This window comes from Lampris incognitus, chromosome 21 (genome assembly GCF_029633865.1).
Source record: "Lampris incognitus isolate fLamInc1 chromosome 21, fLamInc1.hap2, whole genome shotgun sequence".
Lineage (NCBI taxonomy): Eukaryota > Metazoa > Chordata > Actinopteri > Lampriformes > Lampridae > Lampris > Lampris incognitus.
The window spans coordinates 18,390,044-18,408,646 of NC_079231.1; the positions used below are offsets into that span (position 1 = coordinate 18,390,044).

Here is an 18,603-nt window from a genome sequence, read left to right on the forward strand (position 1 = left end):
ATTAGGTCCAAATCCTGATAACAAAGTGTCATTTATTAAAATGGCAATACAGACCCCCCTCCCCACACTCCAATTTCTTTTTTTAACCAGACACAATTATTCAGAGGTAGAGGGGTTTCCGACAACCTCTCAATTAATATTTCCTGTTGCTATACTGAATAAGTGGCCTGCAGAACCTTTTAATATCACAGCCTGAGCACTTGCATCGCATTACCCATCCAACACATATTGTGCATAGTGATCAAACGTGCAATAGAAGCTACCAAAACTGAAGCACTGGAAAAAATGGGCCAAAATGGGTAGAAGGTGCCCATGCAAAAAAAAAAAAAAGGTCCAGTGCAGTGCAAAGAACATCTTGCTGAGTCAGTGAGTCACATCTCAGGATTGTCTTGTCCAAGACCGCCATAGGAGCTACATTATTTACATTCTATTTTAGGGCAAATTTCTCCCTTAAGACGGTCATGGTGTTGCAACTTATTTACTTTAGAAGCCAAAACAAGGAACAGACAGCAGTAAATCAACTGTGGTGTTTGTGTTCATGCAACCAAACAAACCCACATCCAACACTAAATCCAAACCGTGCCAAGATACACCGATCCTGTGAAGGGGCTCGAGGGGTAAAACAGCATTCAAACTGCCATTGTAGAGGACACAATTCTAACTGAGACCTACCTTGACTTAACCATTTTACTACTTTGTATTATGGTATAATCGAGCTGCATAACAACGCATAAAATGTGTAGAAATATTTCAAAAGTTACAAGAGTTAAATAACATCTGTTCCAACATTGGCAACACAGTGAAAAGCATCTACCAAAAAACCCATCATTTTCATTGACAACTAGGTTTGCAAGAACAGTGCATGTAAAAAAAAGGAGAAAAGAAAATGTTTAGAGACTAAGCTGAACTACAATATGCAGAACTTTAATTGCTTTCTTTCTCTTTTCTAAGTCTACGTCATTACCACCAAGCCACTGGTGGAAATAAAATGACCCAGATCTGCCAGAAATGTTGAACCCAGAGTTATCTGGGGGTAGATAGCAGTGCAACAGTACTGGGGCACGTCGCCAGACAGGGTGGTCACTAAAAACTAATAAAGAGCTAGAAGGACGAAAGGGGTCATAAAATGCATTGAGGCAAGAACAAACACTTAAACTTGAGCCTTCGGCGAGCAACGGAGGAAAACAGGTTGTGCTGCTACACTGCAGAATTATCTTATTTTAATACAGTCAAATCTAGAATATCTGAAACTAGGGTCCGTTAAGATCCATTGCATGTGATGCCAAGTCGGCAATGTTTTGTTTTTGTGAACACTTACTCAGGTGCAGAGGCGTTAAAAACCTACAGAGACCGACGGTGTCACTGAGTGAAATGTCCTGACGCAACAAGGGAGCGTTAACAAGGGCAGAAAATGCTGTTTACTGAACCAAGTGTGGCTCATACGCAGCCTAGAGGGCAGGATATAGGGCAAGAGGAAAACTCAAGACGAATATTTTCTTTGCCATTTAGAAAAACAAAACAAAACAAACACCCCAAAAAATATTGGTAAGATTGTTCTGGAACTCTGGCAATAAGCCACTATTGTTAATAGGGATGACACAGTGGTTAGCAAGACTGCACAACCAGAGAATGTGAGTTGAAGCCTTCCTGTCAGCAAGCATCTGCCCTGCTAAAGCGTTGCTGAGCAAGACACTGACCGTGTAGGAGTGCTGCCCTGCAGCCGAGCCTGAGCTCTGACCACCCTTGAAGAGTTAGGCAACCAAATGGGTTTTCGTACAACAATCACAATATTTCCAACCAGTCATCCTGGGTAGTCATCTTTCTGTATAGGTCAGCGCCTCAGCTATCTTCTATAATATATTCCGCTGATATGGCAAAATCTCAGCGAAGAAGCTGGGTAGAAATTACAATTAACATAACAGATCCATATTCAAAAATACTTCTGCAAACTGAGTGCTCTAAAAGGCCATGCAGACCTACAGGTAGGTAATAATTATAAAAACTTCATAGATCCGAGTGGGCAGATGTCCTCCATGAACATGAAGGGACATGTAGGGATACAGCACCACGGTCTATCTGAATCGCAAACTTCCAAAGTCTACAAGAAATCAAGCACACCCAATGAACAAAATATGAAAAAAAAATGCCATCGGTTTTCCATTGGTATTTTCTTTTGTTTTTAATTTTATATGGGAGCCCCACAGCCTTCGAAAACAATTCCTCATTGTATGAAGAAAAAAAACCTAACATTCCAGTCAGGAACTGCATCACATTTTATTGCAGCACTGCAGCATACCACATTGATATTGATCCGATCAAAGGAAGAAAAAAAAACAAGGAGTCAAAAAACAACCCTAAAATAAGTACAGATGGGGATAAATTGGGACGGCCTTAGAGCACAAATACCATCTTCAACTTAACTGCAACAAGACAGGACTGCTACCAGCGTTTAAATGGTCAAAATAAATAACTTTATTGTGCTAATGGACTTGGACACTTGTAGAGTTGTGTTACTTGTGCTGGGCAAACTCCTGGCTGAACCAAAACAGAAAGGCTACATCAGGACAGCCTGGCAATAAGGTAGCATTCCCCACTGACTTGAGTGCTGCTATGTAACAGCTCTCTGCCATCACTAACCACCCTTCCTGGGTGGGTAAATGGCTTTGCAGCCATTAATGCAAAAAACAAAAAAACAGTCTAACCTGCCAACCTCTGCACTAAGAAATACATGTTGTCTGTGTGACATGCTCATGCACTGAACACGCATCATTGTGGACCGCAAACCCATCGCATAATTAATTCCTGAACGTGATTCAAGCACATTTTCCACTGTGGCAGGGCAAGTTTCTTTCAAAACGATTATTGAAAAAACAATCGAAAGACTCAAAAAAGAAAAAGTCGATTTAAAAAGGCCGATCAATCACAAAAATGTCCAGTTTGGTAAATAATGATAATGACGTATGTGATGATCCACCGCACCGTTGTTCTTGGGCTGAACTAAGAATTCGACCAACGAGTTAAAACAAAAAACAAAAACAACATGCAAGTAAGATTGACCTGGTTTGAATCACAAGCTGCAGGATTTGAGCCAAGGGAGGTTAGGTGCACGCGTGTTGTGTGGCATAATGCATGCCTGGTAAAATCACCATACAACCCCCCCCCCTCTCTCTCTCTTTCTTTTTTTTTGCCTAGCGCTTTGTGTAGCCAAACGAAGACCACTTCCTAGGTATCCCACACCACCTAGCGTGCAGATTTCGAGTCGGAGATGGGCCCCCTCAAAGCCTGAGCTGTCAAAACACTACCTTTTCGGATCCGGGCTTGCCAGACAGACACATGCCCGAGGAGTTGATGCTGCTCTCTCTTTGTTAGCCTTGCAGCGCAGTGCCCCACAGGTTGCTCGTGCACGTATGACACGCAGCTCGCTAGCCGGGGATCACGGTAAGCACATGCAAGAGACGAGAGGGGGGCAATCAAACCTGTAAACAAAGGACCCCGGCGGCGCATTAGTCAAGGTCAGAAACACGTTGGTGGGGGGAAAACGTGCTTAAATCCAAAGGCAAAAGATATATATATCTATATATATCTATCGCACGTCAACTTCGACCGCGCGACGAGGCTTTGAGGGGGGGGGTGGTGGTGGTGGGGGGGGGGCGCCGATATATTCCGATCGAACCGAGTCTATATAGCTATCGGTGTCACTCCGCCATGTCCCGCCATCTTGGACAGACTGCCAGCCATGAGCGTTACTTGTAACGACAGCCAACTCGAACCGTGTTGACTTTCGCACACCATTTTACTTTAAAACAAAAAAACAAAACAACGCCAGCCAATTTATAAAACGTCCAAATGATCACTGTCCAAAAAAAAAAATAGCCGCTATTCCAAACAGCCGAATTACCGGGCCATTGACAATCCCAACACAAACCCAAGGCGCTACTCCACACCAACGTTACCGGCCAGCCGGGCGAGCTCTGCCCCCCCGAGAGAGAGAACCGGACCGTGTTTGACATTATATAGGAATTCTTCTACGGCGGCGGTTCGGTGTGGCTCTTAACAGCGAACCGTATTAAAAAAAGAGAGAGAGAAAAAGAAAAGAATAAACAGCAACGCAAAGTTTCCTCGTTTAAAAGTGCGACGCTTTCATCAGCCAGTCAAGTGAGTGTCGCCGAAAGAAGAAGAAGACGAAGAAGAAGAAGAGAAAAGAACACCCACGACGGTGTCACGTTATCGGCGGCGTATTTACAAAACGGACGAAACGTTTGCTTAATTCCCCAAAACGACAGCGGGGCAAGGCTGCCCGGCAAACGCCAAACAATGCCGGTTATGAGAGCCGATCGGCCGGACGGCTAGCCGGGATAGCAGCGCCTGCGTAGCCGCAGGTGCAAGGGGGGTCTCCGCGCATCGGGGGTGATGGCAAGGCTAGCGAGTTAGCCTTTGGCAAGGCTAGCGAGTTAGCCTTGCTAATCATCCGAAAGCACGGAGGGGGCTGCGGGGTTTAGCCGGCCTTGCTCTCCTCGGCGAGCGGGCCTCTGGGCACCCAGACCCGCTCTTCTGATAAAGTCGAAATAACACCCAGTGTGTGCGTGTGTGTATATGTGTGTTTCTACAGTGCAGGGTGGCCCCTGCTTCGGCTGCGAGCTGGGCGCTAGCAGCGTTCGCTACCTTTATCAACAGGGCCTTCGTTCTGGCGCCATCTTCATGAAGCCTCTGAAATCCAAACAGCGAGCTGCAAAGGCAAGAAGACAAACACAGAGAGAGAAAGGCGGCTCAGTATGAACTCGGGAGAGCGTCTGGGAGAGTCGGGGGGGGGGGAGATCGACATAAAAGCAGCGAAAACGACATGATTTCGACACGGGTGTTGCGGGCAATGTGTGCGGAGTTAGCCGCCCCGACCTGTCAATCCCGACCAAGCCGTCCCTCTCCTGGGCTGTCAGTGTCGGAAAGTCCTCCTCGGTCTCACTCGCTTTTCCCGCCGCCATTTTCTTTTCCTCATCACCACCAGAGACAGAGCCGAGACTCCGAGCGGCGGCGGCGCAGGCGGCGACGGCGAGCGAGACACCGCACGACTGCATGGGAATCGCGACGCGGGGGCAGACGAGACGAGTCGCTCCGCCGGATCGAAACAAGGGAGCCTAATTAAGTGGTCAAAAACTTTTTTTCCCCCTCTCTCGCTCTCTCTTCGGGCAAAAAAAAAAAAGAAAAAAAAAAGATGTGATTCGATGTAGTATAAATCCTTTAGGGGGGGAACAGAAGCGCTCTCCAGTAGCTCCCCAAGCGTCACATTTTTCAACGCATGTGATCGGCGTGTCGCTATAAAAACGTGAAGCGCTGGGTACGGTTATCCGACAAGTGTATTTTCCACCATTAAATCCTTTACAGCCAACGGAGGTAAAGTTGTTATAATTGTGTCACCCAAGCGAACCCACGCGTCGCCGTAGCCACGCCCTCTCCGTCCCGTTCGGCCAATGGGAAGGGCCGCGCAGCGCCATATGACTCGTCTTTCCATGGCCATCGTTTGCCTTTAATATTCATATTCTTCTCCGCAAAGCACTCGTTTTATGTGTTCTACGACAGCTCTGGGAGCTTAGCTGTAAGACTCAGTCGTCGGCGGAGGGCGGCCGCGATTATTTGCAATTTTTGCGCGCTCTCCGAAATTACAATTTCAAAGCAACTTTTTAAAACGGCCGATTCCCCGATTTGCATATGATCCAAAAAAAGGAGCGTATGCCGTAAGAGCCGATGACGCTTTTTGTCAGCGCACCGTTACCGCTTCGCTTTGTTTTGCAAACTGGGTGAAACGTAGCGGCTTTGCACGGCGCTCGCTGCCTTTGCGCCGTGCAAAGCCGCTATTTGCACTTTTTCGGACAAGACCCCCTCGACAGGCGAGGCTCCTCGTCACGCCTCGTAATGCTGCAACGATTCGGGGGAATATAGTTGCCAGAATCGCTGAGCCTAATCAAGACAGATCAAAGCATTAACTGACGTGGCAGAGCGTCATACCGAGTGGGCGGGGCTTCGCTTTTGTCAACATGCTGATGACATAACCGCTTGTTGTTTCCAAAATGGCGGAGGTGCGGCGCAGAGAAGGTTAGTGGCTTTATTTCGAGCAGCGACCGGCGGCCGAATCCCCCGCGAAGGATTCCGCCGACGCTGACACGTTTGTCAGCCTCCAGTTAAACCGGCCTTGAGGTTTCCCGAAAGCGGGGGGAAGCAGCGTGCGGGGTATCGGCTCGGTAAAGCCCTTCGACGTTAGCCACTTAGCAAAGACCGGTCATTTCGATTAGCCCGTGTATCACATGGTGTGTCTTCCCAGCAAAGTCATTCCCAGCTGGTATAAGCGTTCATGTGTGAGTGCGTACGCCACGACGAGTAAGCGTCTTATGTTGGAAGTGTGTAGCAAGGGAACGTTTGAGAAACTGTAAATCTATCTCTCCATCTATAATCCCAACTATCCATCTATAAACCTACCTCCATCCTGAATTGGATTAAGATGGTATGGGGTGGATCAATGGGTGGACGAGCGAACCCACAGTCGCCCGGGATTACGCTGCTAACCCAGTGGTTTCTGTTTCCTCTTCCCATGTTCCAGATCAGGACGAGTTGGAGAGTGAGGATGAAGTGTACGAGGTGGTGGACCTGACAGAGTACGCCCGGAGACACCAGTGGTGGAGCACGGTGTTCGGGACCAGCTCTGGTCCGGTCGCTGAGAAGTACTCTGTGGCCACACAGATCATGATGGGAGGGCTCACCGGATGGTAAAGGCCTTGGGATCTGTCACATTCCACACGTGAACCCTACATACACGTTATAGCATTCTTCGAAACGTTCTGTAAATTTGAGTACAGAACTCTTGTCACAGATGTCACAGGAATGTGAGTGGTGAGGCAGTTTATGTCACTCAAAATAGGCACATATTTAAAGGAATATGAGACGCTGGTACTCCAAAAGCTCAGTTTTTTATTGCAGTAGATCCTACCTTTTGTCTCCTTGTGGGAATATATCATATACTCATGCATTTCCAATTACACTGCTCTATTTTATTCGGGGGGAACAAATTGTACTGGATAGCAAGTGCATTTGAGATTAACCTAATTGATGCTTGAGATAATAATAGGTCAAGTAAGCTAATTCTCTTATGTAGGAAATCGAGAAGAATGAAACGGTGGTGGGACAGTTTGTAGTAATTACATAAACCCGCTTAACACTGTCAAGGGTAATCTTAACAGTCCTATCATTCCAGACCACATATTTTCCCAAATTGTGCAGATGCTAGAGAATTTTGTTCATCACTGCTTATGAGGATTTAATCATGGCCAGCCAGGTTTACACCCCATTGCATTTTGTATCTGCTTTTTAAACATTTGAAAAAACTGTTAGCCTGTATTCCTTTGACATCAAGCAATCTATTCTAATCTCTTCTTGATATTTTCTAATTTTAATGTTTGAGAGGTGAAGTAAATTTGGGCTGGGTAGCTGACCAAGGTTTACCTTTACTATCAGTATTTGAAATTTTTCTTTTTTTTTTGTCTTAATTTCTGTGAACGCTTTAATTAGTGTTGTTCTGGGGTTAACAGTGGCTCAAAACCACTCTATCTTTTGCTTAAGGCTGAAACAGTTTCTCGACTTTGTGGAACACTGAGCAGGCAGAGAATGTGTATGTGGGGCGCCGCAACTGACATTGAAAAATGTCTAAATTTTGGAAGTATTTTTGAATAAAAGTAAAAATATGCATAATTGCATGCATACACTGCAAACCTGAGCCTGTCATGAGATCATGTCTTACATGCACCAACGTTTGAAATTGAAACATACCAGATTTACTCAAGATGCAACAAACGCTTAGAAAGCTGTGGGTACTGTTAACTAGCCTGCTAATTATGCATTAAAATAATATTAGAAACCACCCACTTAGTTACAGGCTACATGTTGTGCAACTGATACTCAAATCTATAATATTGTAGCTGACTCTAGTATATATTTAAGTGAGCTGGAGCAATAATATATATATATATATATATATATATATATATATACACACACACACACACACACGTGCCTGTTCAAGATTCAAATCCTAACAAAGCTGTGATATGGCAGTCTAAAGGTTGGCCACAGAACGATGTTAATGCATTTTACACAACCAGTTGAATTCAGTATTAGCTTCATTATAGAGTCTGGACATGAGTTAAGTTGGAACACATTAAGGATTATGAGTTTAGAAGTGTAATGTTGTGATTTTGAAACAATGTTGTAATGTTATTTAGAAATGGCCATTTTCTCTCTTGCCAGACCTGTCCTATTACGGTCGTGCATAAAGTAATTCCCCAGCCCTGGAGTTAGAGAACAGGGTAGAGGAGAGTTTGAATGGCAGAATATTTTATTCGGATTGGAGTAAATTTAGATTCAGGATTCAAAGGTTTGTTTGTCACATACTTCATGTACAAGTACAATAGGCAGTGAAATTATTTTTTGGTAAATCCAAAACTGCAACAAGAGAAATGAACACAATAATAATAAAATGAGAAAAGAGTAAAAAGTGCAATAAAAATACAAATTTTAAAAAGTTAAAAATATCTGGTAAGTATACAGAAGGTATAGTCCGATAAATACATATATACAATATGTAGTTGCTATATACACAATACAAGTACAAGTAAGTAGTGCAAGTGTGCAAAAAGAATGAATGAGGAAAGTGACTGTGGAAGAGTGGTAAAGTATTAACAGTGGTAAAAGTGGCAGTAGTATTATTGTCATTGTTAGTGTCCTTATGGCCTGGGAAGAAACTCCTTCTGAGTCTCTCGGCGTTGGCCTTGTGGCTGCGGAAGCGTCTGCCTGATCGCAGTGGCTGAACCAGTCCGTAATTGGGGCAATGCGGATCCATAATAATCCTTTTAGCCCTGGTCCTGCACCGCCTGGTGTATAAGTCCTGTAAGGGGGGGTGGGGGGGACTGTGGACCCGGTGGTATGCCGGGATTCCAATTAGTCAATTAAGTGAAATAATCCACAAGTCTATACTAGTTCTTTTTCTCCAGTGAGGTGCATCTCAGTCCAGGTACTCAACGAATCATCCAAATAGTCTGCCGAAAACTCGGATTCCCAGATCAACCAATAGTTACAATGCTATTGTTGCTCATGGGTGGCTGAACATTAGTCCGCCGCTGGTCATCTGATTAGGTTCCTTAATAGGGTGAGACAAAGTCATTTTCACTCATATAAGAGTTCGCAGATTTGACAGTTCTTAGAAATTGGTCTTTATTACCAGCAGGCCTATCATGTGCCTATACAACACTGTCATTGTTCCAGCAAACCACATTAAAGGAATTACTGCTCATGGCTGCACACTACAGAGTAGGACCAGACCATATGTGACGTGCAAATTGAACGGAAAAGCAGAAAAAAACCACCTAGAAATATGACGCTAACGATCATCTAGGCAGCCTTGGGGTGGAAGATGTTGAGGAAAGAAGTCATTAAAATCATGTGCGAAAGCAGATGTTCATTATTACTCGTGTGTTGTGCTCTGCAGGCCAGAATGTGTGTGATGAAAGAACTCGTTTAATCATTTGCGCCGCTTCCCCCTTCCTTCCCTCTCTTTCTTACCCTCCAGGTGTGCAGGTTACCTCTTTCAGAGAGTTGGGAAGATCGCTGCTACGGCCGTTGGTGGAGGTTTCCTCTTGTTACAGGTAAAAAAAAAAAAACTACACAGCAGTGTTTCCAGAGAGTCAGCACTCACATTGTACAACGGGACACAACCACAGTACATCAAGTGATAAACTTTAGACGTTAAACACCTCGTGAACCCGGCCAGGGTCCCTGCGGCTCCTTAAAAAGTCTTGAATTTCTTTTTAATTCCAGGTCTAAAGATGTTTTAAAATGTCTGGAATTTTAAGAAGGGAAATTTATTCTGGGGCCGAATGAATGAGTGTATATCTTTTTTCTTTTTTTTTTTGTTTCAGTTTTTATGTCTTGTTACATTTTATATTCCACTACAGCCTGACAGTTGTTGCAAGCAGTGTACAATGCATTTGTGCTAAATAGCATATGCTTGAATGCCAGGGGCAATGGGGCTGGGAGGCAGTAGCTAGTGATAGGGGTGGGCAATACTGTAAGATTTGGCTTTGATCCGATACCAAGTAATAGAGGGCCAGAATTGCCAAAATCAATACCAATATTTGTTTCCCCCCATTTTCTCCCCAATTGTCCTTGGCCAATTACCCCACTCGTCCGAGTCGTCCCGGTTGTTGCGCCACCCCCTCTGCCAAGCCGGGGAGGGCTGCAGACTACCGCATGCCTCCTCTGATACATGTGGAGTCACCAGCCGCTTCTTTTCACCTGACAGTGAGGAGTTTCACCAGGGGGACGTAGGGCGTGGGAGGATCATGGTAAAACGAGACATGGTATCTGTAGTATCGATATTTTGGGATCGATCCGCCCACCCCTAGCTAAGCGGGCAACAGATGAGGCGGCAAGCAAAAAGAAAATGGGTGAATGTAAATTCAATCTGAATTGGTTGGAGGACGACAAATACTGCGGGTGGCTTCATCCAGCAATTCTTACGAGCCGCAATGGGAATTTTGTCGCAAAACATTCAAATTGGTGTTGCACTTGATTCAACTCCTTTGGATAACCATGACCTGGATGAGTGAGAACATTCACAGACAAATTGGTGACAATGGGTTGTAAAGCACTAGAACATCATATGAAATCTGAAAAGCACAAGCGCTATGCTATGCTAGCACACGAGAAAGCACTGCGGCTGTTGCTAGCTTGGCTGCTCGTGGTAACGTTGGAGCTAATTTGTCTGCTGCAAAAGCATCCCCCCGAGCTACCGGCCCCATAACTACCACTGCTCAGCTGAGCCGTCAACAGGCAGCATTTAGCAGTTGACGGTAGAAATACTGTGGGTACTGAGTCTCCAAAAGAAAGCAGGCAACTTCACAGAACCAGTAGGAAATACTGCAGGGATGAAAATGGCGATGCTGATAACAGAATCTAACACACCGAGGAGACGAGCAAAGGAAACGAGAAACCAGTTGATTGCGCTAGATTGTGAAATTGATAAGGCGGCTGATGAGCTACGACACATGTTATGAGAGACATGGCGTCCGCTGACAAACGGGGGTCAAAGAAACTTCAGACTGTTTGTGCCAGAGAGGGTCTGAAAAGGAAATACACTTGAGTTTGGTTTAGATTGTCAACTTTGGACCTATCACTGTGTATTTCAGGGCTGCCGACTGTTGTTATACAGTGATGTGCTTAGCCAATAAAAAAAAAAATAAAAAAATTGCGTCACGAGTATACAGTGTGCCCTTACATTTATTGAGAATCTCAGAACATTTCACAACTGAACAGTGTTTCCTTAAGTGTATTGACAACATGGAAAGTTCAGTTCACATTTATTTACGAGGCTGACTGTCCTAAAACCCTAAAACCCACAGCTTCTCATGTGCTGTGTTTGTAGTCAAAAGTCTGGACATGCTTGATGATGAGTTTATGATTGACGACTTTTTAATCAAAACGATTGTATTAGGGGTGTCCAGATAGCATAGCAGTCTATTCCGTTGCCTACCAACACGGGGATCACCGGTTCGAATCCCTGTGTTACCTCTGGCTCTGTCAGGCGTCCCTACAGACACAACTGGCTGTGTCTGTGGGTGGGAAGCCGGATGTGGGTATGTGTCCTGGTCGCTGCACTAACTCCTCTTCTGGTCGGTTGGGACGCCTGTTTGGGGGAGGAGGGGGAACTGGGGGGAGTAGCCTGATCCTCCCACGCGCTACGTCCCCCTGGCGAAACTCCTCACTGTCAGGTGAAAAGAAGCGGCTGGCGACTCCACATGTATCGGAGGAGGCATGTGGTAGTCTGCAGCCCTCCCCGTATCGGCAGAGGAGATGGAGCAGTGACCGGGATGGCTCAGAAGAGTCGGGTAATTGGCCAAGTACAGTTGGGGAGAAAACGGGGGGGCCCCCCCCCAAAAAAATTGTACTTTAAAAGTGTGCAGATACCCTGCTGGCTTCTATCTCAATCCTGAACCGACAGTTAGCCTCACATTTTGTTCCACCATCTGTGTAGATTGGGGGCGGGGTGTACATTACAATAGAAATGGGTTTGTCAAGAAAATGAGCAAACTATGTGCTGCACCCTCACCACAATTCGGTCTTAGCCTCCCCCTTGGTATTCTGTCAGTTGTTATTGCCCATGTGGTTTCATTCGAGGTAGGATTTCACAGAAACACCACTGACAGAGATGCAAGTAACACATGCACTGTCATCTTTAACGTGCTTAGACAAACTGTGTTTTTGGTCAAAGGTTTGAAGTGTTACTGATGTGTCAAGTTTCTTTTCCGGGTTGTTGGTTAGCCACAAACATGATTCATACGAAGCTAACTTTAGCTCTGTTGAGCCAGTGCAAAAGTCAACATTAAGCGCCCAACCAGAATAAAAATAATATCAGCATGTAAGTAATATACAACATCCATCCATCAATTAATTATCCAAGCCACTTATCCCAATTGGGGTCGCGGGATAGTGGAGCCTATCCCAGCAGTCATTGGGCGGCAGGTGGGGAGACGTCATATACAACATTAGCTACTTAATTGTATATGTGAAATCAATACTGGGCCTTCTTCCAGTTACACAATTTAGACAATGATCTTGTATCGTTCTGTTCATGCCACACAACGGTTGTTCTTTGCATCTCACTATGTGTCCTTTTAACAAGTAGCTACATTGATGACCGAATGTGGACATTTTTGCAGTTTCTCATCAAGCCTATAGAGGCATCTACTACTAATATTCTCGGCTGCTCCTGTTAGGGGTCGCCACAGCGGATCATCAAGCCTATAGAGGCATAAAAGGCCAATTAGGTACTGTTGGTACAAGCACAGTGGCGCAGTGGTGGGTGGCGCGGTGGTTAGTGCGGCCTCCCCACAGCAAGAAGGTCCTGGGTTCGAGCCCTGGGGTAGTCCAACCTTGGGTGTCGTCCCGGGTCGTCCTCTGTGTGGAGTTTGCATGTTCTCCCCGTGTCTGCGTAGGTTTCCTCTGGGTGCTCCGGTTTCCTCCCACCGTCCAAAGACATGTAGGTCAGGTGAGTCAGCCATACTAAATTGTCCCTATGTGTGAATGTGTATGTGTGTCGGCCCTGTGATGGCCTAGTGGCCTGTCCAGGGTGTCTCCCTGCCTGCCGCCCAATGACTGCTGGTATAGGCTCCAGCATTCCCGTGACCCTGGGAGCAGGATAAGCGGTTTGGATGGATGGTACAAGCACTACAATTGTGGAATATTAACACTTGAGACAGTGAGCACATGTGCAAAGAGAAACAGGCTATTTTTGAGTGCTGTATGATTGTAGATGCCAGGCCTGCTGGTTTTGAGTGTGTTAAGAACTGCAATCTCACCAAGAACCGCAATCTTGCCAAGTTAGTCACAAATACCGCAGTCAAATGGGGCCCAAGGCGGCTGAGACAAATTATGTAGTGCAACTAGACGGCCTACAGCTAATCAACCCATCACTTCAGCACAACACCGGTGCCCAAAGACCCTGGAAAGAACAACAGCTCCATCATACCTTGGCATGCAGTGGGCTCAAGAGCACAACTATTGCACACTGGGGGATTGGTTAAACATTGTATAGTATGATGAATTCCAGTGTTATGTTGGGGAGGGGGCATTTGAATGAGCATTCGAATCATTTGAATATCTGAACATTATTGCTTATCGTTTGCATCCCTTTATGACAGCAGCACATCAGTCTGCACAGTATATTTGATCAGCGGGATAAGGGCCCATGGCCCATTTGTTAGAAATGGCCCACAAATATGAAAAAAGGAATCCAGCCTAATACAGCCCACCCAGTCACTAGATCTCATTCCAGCTGAGCATTGTGGGATGAGATGAAACAAGCTCTTCAGATAAGAGATCAGTCACCAGTCATCTTAACGCAACAGAGTTGGGCAGCATCCCCGCGGGACAGTTTTAACACCTCGGGAAGTCCATGCCCTCATGATTGACAGCTGTTCTGAAATCAGCAGCAGATACTATGTTGCAATAACATGATGAAGGTGTTGTTAATGTTTTATACAGTGTATGAATCTATGAAATTTGTTTACAATAATAAAGTGTACTCATAAAGATATCCTAAATACGTATTTATAATGTGTGGCTAGTGTTTTTAATCATTGCTGACCGGGCATCTTGTCCTCCACAGATAGCCAATCACACCGGCTACGTGCAGGTGGACTGGAAGAAGGTGGAGAAGGATGTGAACAAAGCAAAGAAGCACCTGAAGAAGAAAGCGAGCAAGGCGGCGCCCGAAATAAACTCTTTTATTGAGGAGGTAAAGGTACCTGGAACAAAGCCTGCTTTTTTTCGTCCCACTTTTCACCCCTTTCTTCTCCGTCTGATTCTTCATGACTTGGCTTATTTTGGTGTAGAGTAGTTTGAACGATGTGAATTACGTAACTAGGGGAAAATGTAATAAAACATATATATATATACACACACATATATATATATAAGTGCATGGATTTTAACATTCTCATTTCAAAAAATATTTTTTTACGTCTATTTGTGAGTTTACATTGTAACCAAATGTTTTGTGCACAATAATATAACAGTGCCCTCTAGTGTGCAATCTGATAATCACACCCACCAGTGGCGACAGTAGGCATGAGTTTTCACTGTGCTCAGGCAGATCACTATGCTGGTTGCGCGTACCCATTTTTCAGCATGTAATTTCAATTACTCGTCTGCTCAAGTGTTTGATAAGTCAAACATTTAAATTTCACAAAAGGCTCAGCGTATTTGCCCAAGATTTAGTGGTTTACATTTTACGCATGCAGCAGATACTCTTAGCTAGAGGGACTTCTAGCGAGCTCCGAAGTAAATGGTTGTTAAACCCTTTATTTATTCAGGGGAAACTGAGTGAACACTTGAATTCTTTTGCAGTGAAACCCTGCCATACACCCGCACAGCTACACCTACAGGATTCACAATAACTGGTCTGTCATCATCTACCATGAAATTAGTTTCCATTTTCAAAAGCTGTTTCGGCGGATGGTATATGAAGGTTTAATTCTACTCGGAACATTCCAGTGACATTTCATATCATCAGCTCCTGAGGACCTGTCTTAGCAGTTCAGGATGAGCTGTGAGACGGCTCACAGCCAGCCCGTTTAGACCATTTTGGAGCTCTACATGGGTGCGGGGCTGCCAGGAAAGACACATTTTGAGTAAAGACATATTGCATAATTTACATTTTATCTTGGGCCGTCTGGGTAGCATAGCGGTCTATTCCGTTGCCTACCAACACAGGGATCGCCGGTTCGAATCCCTGTGTTGCCTCTGACTTGGTTGGGCGTCCCTGCAGACACAATTGGCTGTGTCTGCAGGTGGGAAGCTGGATGTGGGTATGTGTCCTGGTCACTGCACTAGCACCTCCTCTGGTCGGTCGGGGTGCCTGTTCGGGAGGGAGGGGGAACGTCGCCAGAGGCAACGTCCCCCTGGTGAAACGCCTCACTGTCAGGTGAAAAGAAGCGGCTGGTGACTCCACATGTATCGGAGGAGGCATGTGGTAGTCTGCAGCCCTCCCCGGATCAGCAGAGGGGGTGGAGCAGCGACCAGGACGGCTCGGAAGAGATGGGGTAATTAGCCAGATACAATTGGGGAGAGAAAAAAAAGGGGGGGGGGTTACATTTTATCCAACAAAACTTCTCAAACTAAAGACTCAATGAAGACAAAGAGATGAAGAGGCCCTCTTCCACCCTACCTGATCACAAAAACATTGTGTAGGTTGCGACACTGATCATCTGTAATTGGGGGGGGGGGCAGACTTTAGTTACAAGATAGATGACATGCGTCAAATGCAGAGTAAACATTTAGCCAACATTGCCTCTGAGCTGTTCCTTCACCTGAAAGTAGTGGTAACAATTTATTCAGTCACCCCAACACCCATCACAAAATCTAATGCAATGAGTCTAGAGTGGAGCAGCAGCCCATCCATGTCTTCTCCCCGCTACACAAACGTTAAAATGGGAACATTAAACAGTGCAGCTCCCTGTACATCATGCTTCTGTGGGTACTGTGAAATCATCGAAACAATCGCATTAAAATAAAAAATCATTGCAACCTCCCCATTACTGCTTTGGCAAAATACATAAACCAGCTTACATTATTTTTAATGGCGGTTTCAAGAAAATAACACACTGGACAAAATATACACATTCCTATCTTGCCATTTTGCAAAGGGGCATCGCCAGTCTTAATAAGTCAGAGCTAAAGGCCCATTACGTATTTCTTAGCCATCGCTTATTAATTTAGAAAGACCAAAGCCGTTAGTTGAAAATAATACGACGCTTTATTTAAGAAGTAATGAAGTGCAGTGAAAGAGTTTTGTGTCAGAAATCATTGTGACTTAAATGTGTAGTTTCTAATCATTACCAGAGTTTATGTCAAAATATTTCTGGTGCACCATCAGAGCATATCCATTAATTACAGTCAGCATTGTATCTGCAGTATTTTGGGCAAATATGGCAGTTGAATATTGAACGTGCGTCTCTAGTTCCACCCGCTCCCACACGGGGGCTCCTCTGCACAACCACCGACATCCAAAGTCGACTGTTGGCCGCTGAGCACGATCACTGACAGCCAGGATTTACAAGCGGCAGCTGTCAAACTCAGTCCCACCAGGATTTAGCAGGATTCAAACCCGTCACCCCTGAGTCGCGAGTCCTCCCTCCCTTAACGTTCGAGCCGCCGGCGTCCCGTTTGACGATAGAATATGACAAATCAAATCTAACCTGGACTCTGAAGTCTCGCACCTTGATTCTCACCACTGTGCTGTCCTCTCCTTCGCAGGCCACAGACTTTATTAAGCGAAACATCGTGCTGTCCGGGGGCTTCGTCGGCGGCTTCCTGCTGGGCTTGGCCTCCTAGTGGCGCTGCGGGGGACGGTGGCCCTTGCCACACAACTGTGAATCCAGTCACCAAATATTCATTTCACTCTTTAACTGTCCGTCATTTACCTCTGCTCCGCATCGGTTCTCCTCTCGCAGAATCAGAAGGCAGGATTTTGATGTGAACATTCTGAGCGTGATGTTGTCGTGACGATACAGTGGTCGATGTAACGTTGCTCCCTCTCTTCCATTCTCTGTCACACCCGTTCAAGCTGGTTTCATTTTACGGGAGGTTTGGATGCATATTTTTGTTGTGTATGTGTGTGTGTGTGTGTGTGTGTGTGTGTGTGATAGAGAAGGCGGGAGCTTGCACTGTACTGTGGAGAACTCCCGTCTCCTTTCCACCGAGAGACCTCTCATAGATAAATGTGCCAGACTGCTGAATATGTCAAGCTGCCTCAGACCCATGCAGCTTCGTCTTTCACTCTGTCCACCCCCCACCCACCCCATCTGTATCGTTGCTGATGGATGCAGATCAGGATTGTGTATCACCCTTGTAAATACAACCCCAATCCCTCTTGAGATTTGTAAATGCACATGCATGAATCTGTATTTTCTTAACAATGTGGGGGGTGGCCATAGGGGTAGGACGTTAGCACCAGTCTCCAAGCCCAGTGGTTAAAATGACTCTGTGTGGTTAAGTTTGCAGCAGTCCCCCCAGGGGGCCGGTGGACAGACAAGACGAGTCCCCCCCCCCCCCCCAGCGGCAGTTCTCTTGAATCTACAACACATATCAGCAGACGGCGAGCGCCGATCCCAGCGCTCGGTGTCATGTTAAATATGCTGTGCTGTATTTCTCTCTCCAGCCTCCAGACTGCGTACCGAGGGCTCTCCTTTTATAATTGCCAACCTCGACTCCCTTAGCGAGCTTGAACCGCTGGACGTAGCTGTGCACTGATCACTGCCATAGCAAGCTGGGTGGCCTATAGAAGACGCCGGTCCTGTCTTTAGGGGGCACGAGGGAACACCCCGGTGGTTATTCCTGCACCTTCGCTTTGGTTTCTGTGCAGCGGGGCTCGCCGGTGCAGCAGCAGCAGCGGAACAGCCACGCCACCAAGCCGTGTGTGTCAGATCAGATGTCCTGACGGGACACGCATGGTATCATGTTAAGTTGCTTTTTTTTTAATTTATTTGCCTTTCTCCAACAGTGCAATGTAACGGCTGTGATGTAAGATGTGTAGGTTTTTTTCTTCTCTTCTGTTATCGTTTCTACAGTATACTGAAGTGCTTGTTAAGCCTCTTACTGAGGTCTTTGTACGGTCACACTTCCTGTATTGTTTCCAATTTGAGTTTAGTACTTCTGTAACCTTCACTGATCTACACAAATTTTGGTTGCATCTCTGAAATAAAGTTGCCTGATTTGGTTTTGAGTAACGCTAACGTCTTACTGAATCGCTTGGCTGTTTTCTGGCCTTTTGGGTATGAGCTTGACAGGCCACCTGTACAGCATCACCTGGTTTGGTTCAGCTAAGTCTTGTTGGAGGACCAAAGTGGATTTTACAAAAATGATTTGCTAATTGGTAGAATCACGAATTGATGATTTACTTTGTGCCAAATAAAATAAATTTGCTTTTTAGCAGTTTAATCTTTTAAAGAAGCACTTCCTAAACAAATGCCCCTACATGGCAAGAATGCCTCTGTCTGTCTATCTATC

The 18,603-nt window shown here is 45.5% G+C and overlaps 2 protein-coding genes across 3 annotated transcripts in view; one reads left to right on the top strand and one right to left on the bottom strand.

The window, feature by feature from the left end:
- LOC130131613 (histone demethylase UTY-like) overlaps positions 1-5,135 on the bottom strand; it is a 69,571-nt gene extending 64,436 nt beyond the window's left edge. Inside the window, exons 1-2 of the mRNA XM_056301379.1 lie at positions 4,894-5,135; positions 4,663-4,726 (exon numbers count right to left, since the gene is read on the bottom strand). Of these exons, the coding sequence (XP_056157354.1) occupies positions 4,663-4,726; positions 4,894-5,072 (243 nt within the window). The 5' untranslated portion in view covers positions 5,073-5,135. The remainder of the gene's footprint in view (positions 1-4,662; positions 4,727-4,893) is intronic.
- A 927-nt stretch (positions 5,136-6,062) lies between these two features.
- On the top strand, positions 6,063-18,519 carry LOC130131612 (FUN14 domain-containing protein 1). 2 transcript variants are annotated; one of them, XM_056301376.1, is made up of 5 exons: positions 6,063-6,087; positions 6,590-6,755; positions 9,608-9,683; positions 14,204-14,338; positions 16,852-18,519. In XM_056301376.1, the coding sequence occupies exons 1-5, from the start codon at positions 6,063-6,065 to the stop codon at positions 16,927-16,929; spliced, it is 480 nt and encodes a 159-aa protein (XP_056157351.1). In that variant the 3' UTR covers positions 16,930-18,519. The 2 variants fall into 2 exon arrangements, with proteins under 2 accessions (XP_056157351.1, XP_056157352.1); XM_056301377.1 differs by having other exon boundaries at positions 14,204-14,332.
- The last annotated feature ends 84 nt before the right edge of the window (positions 18,520-18,603 follow it).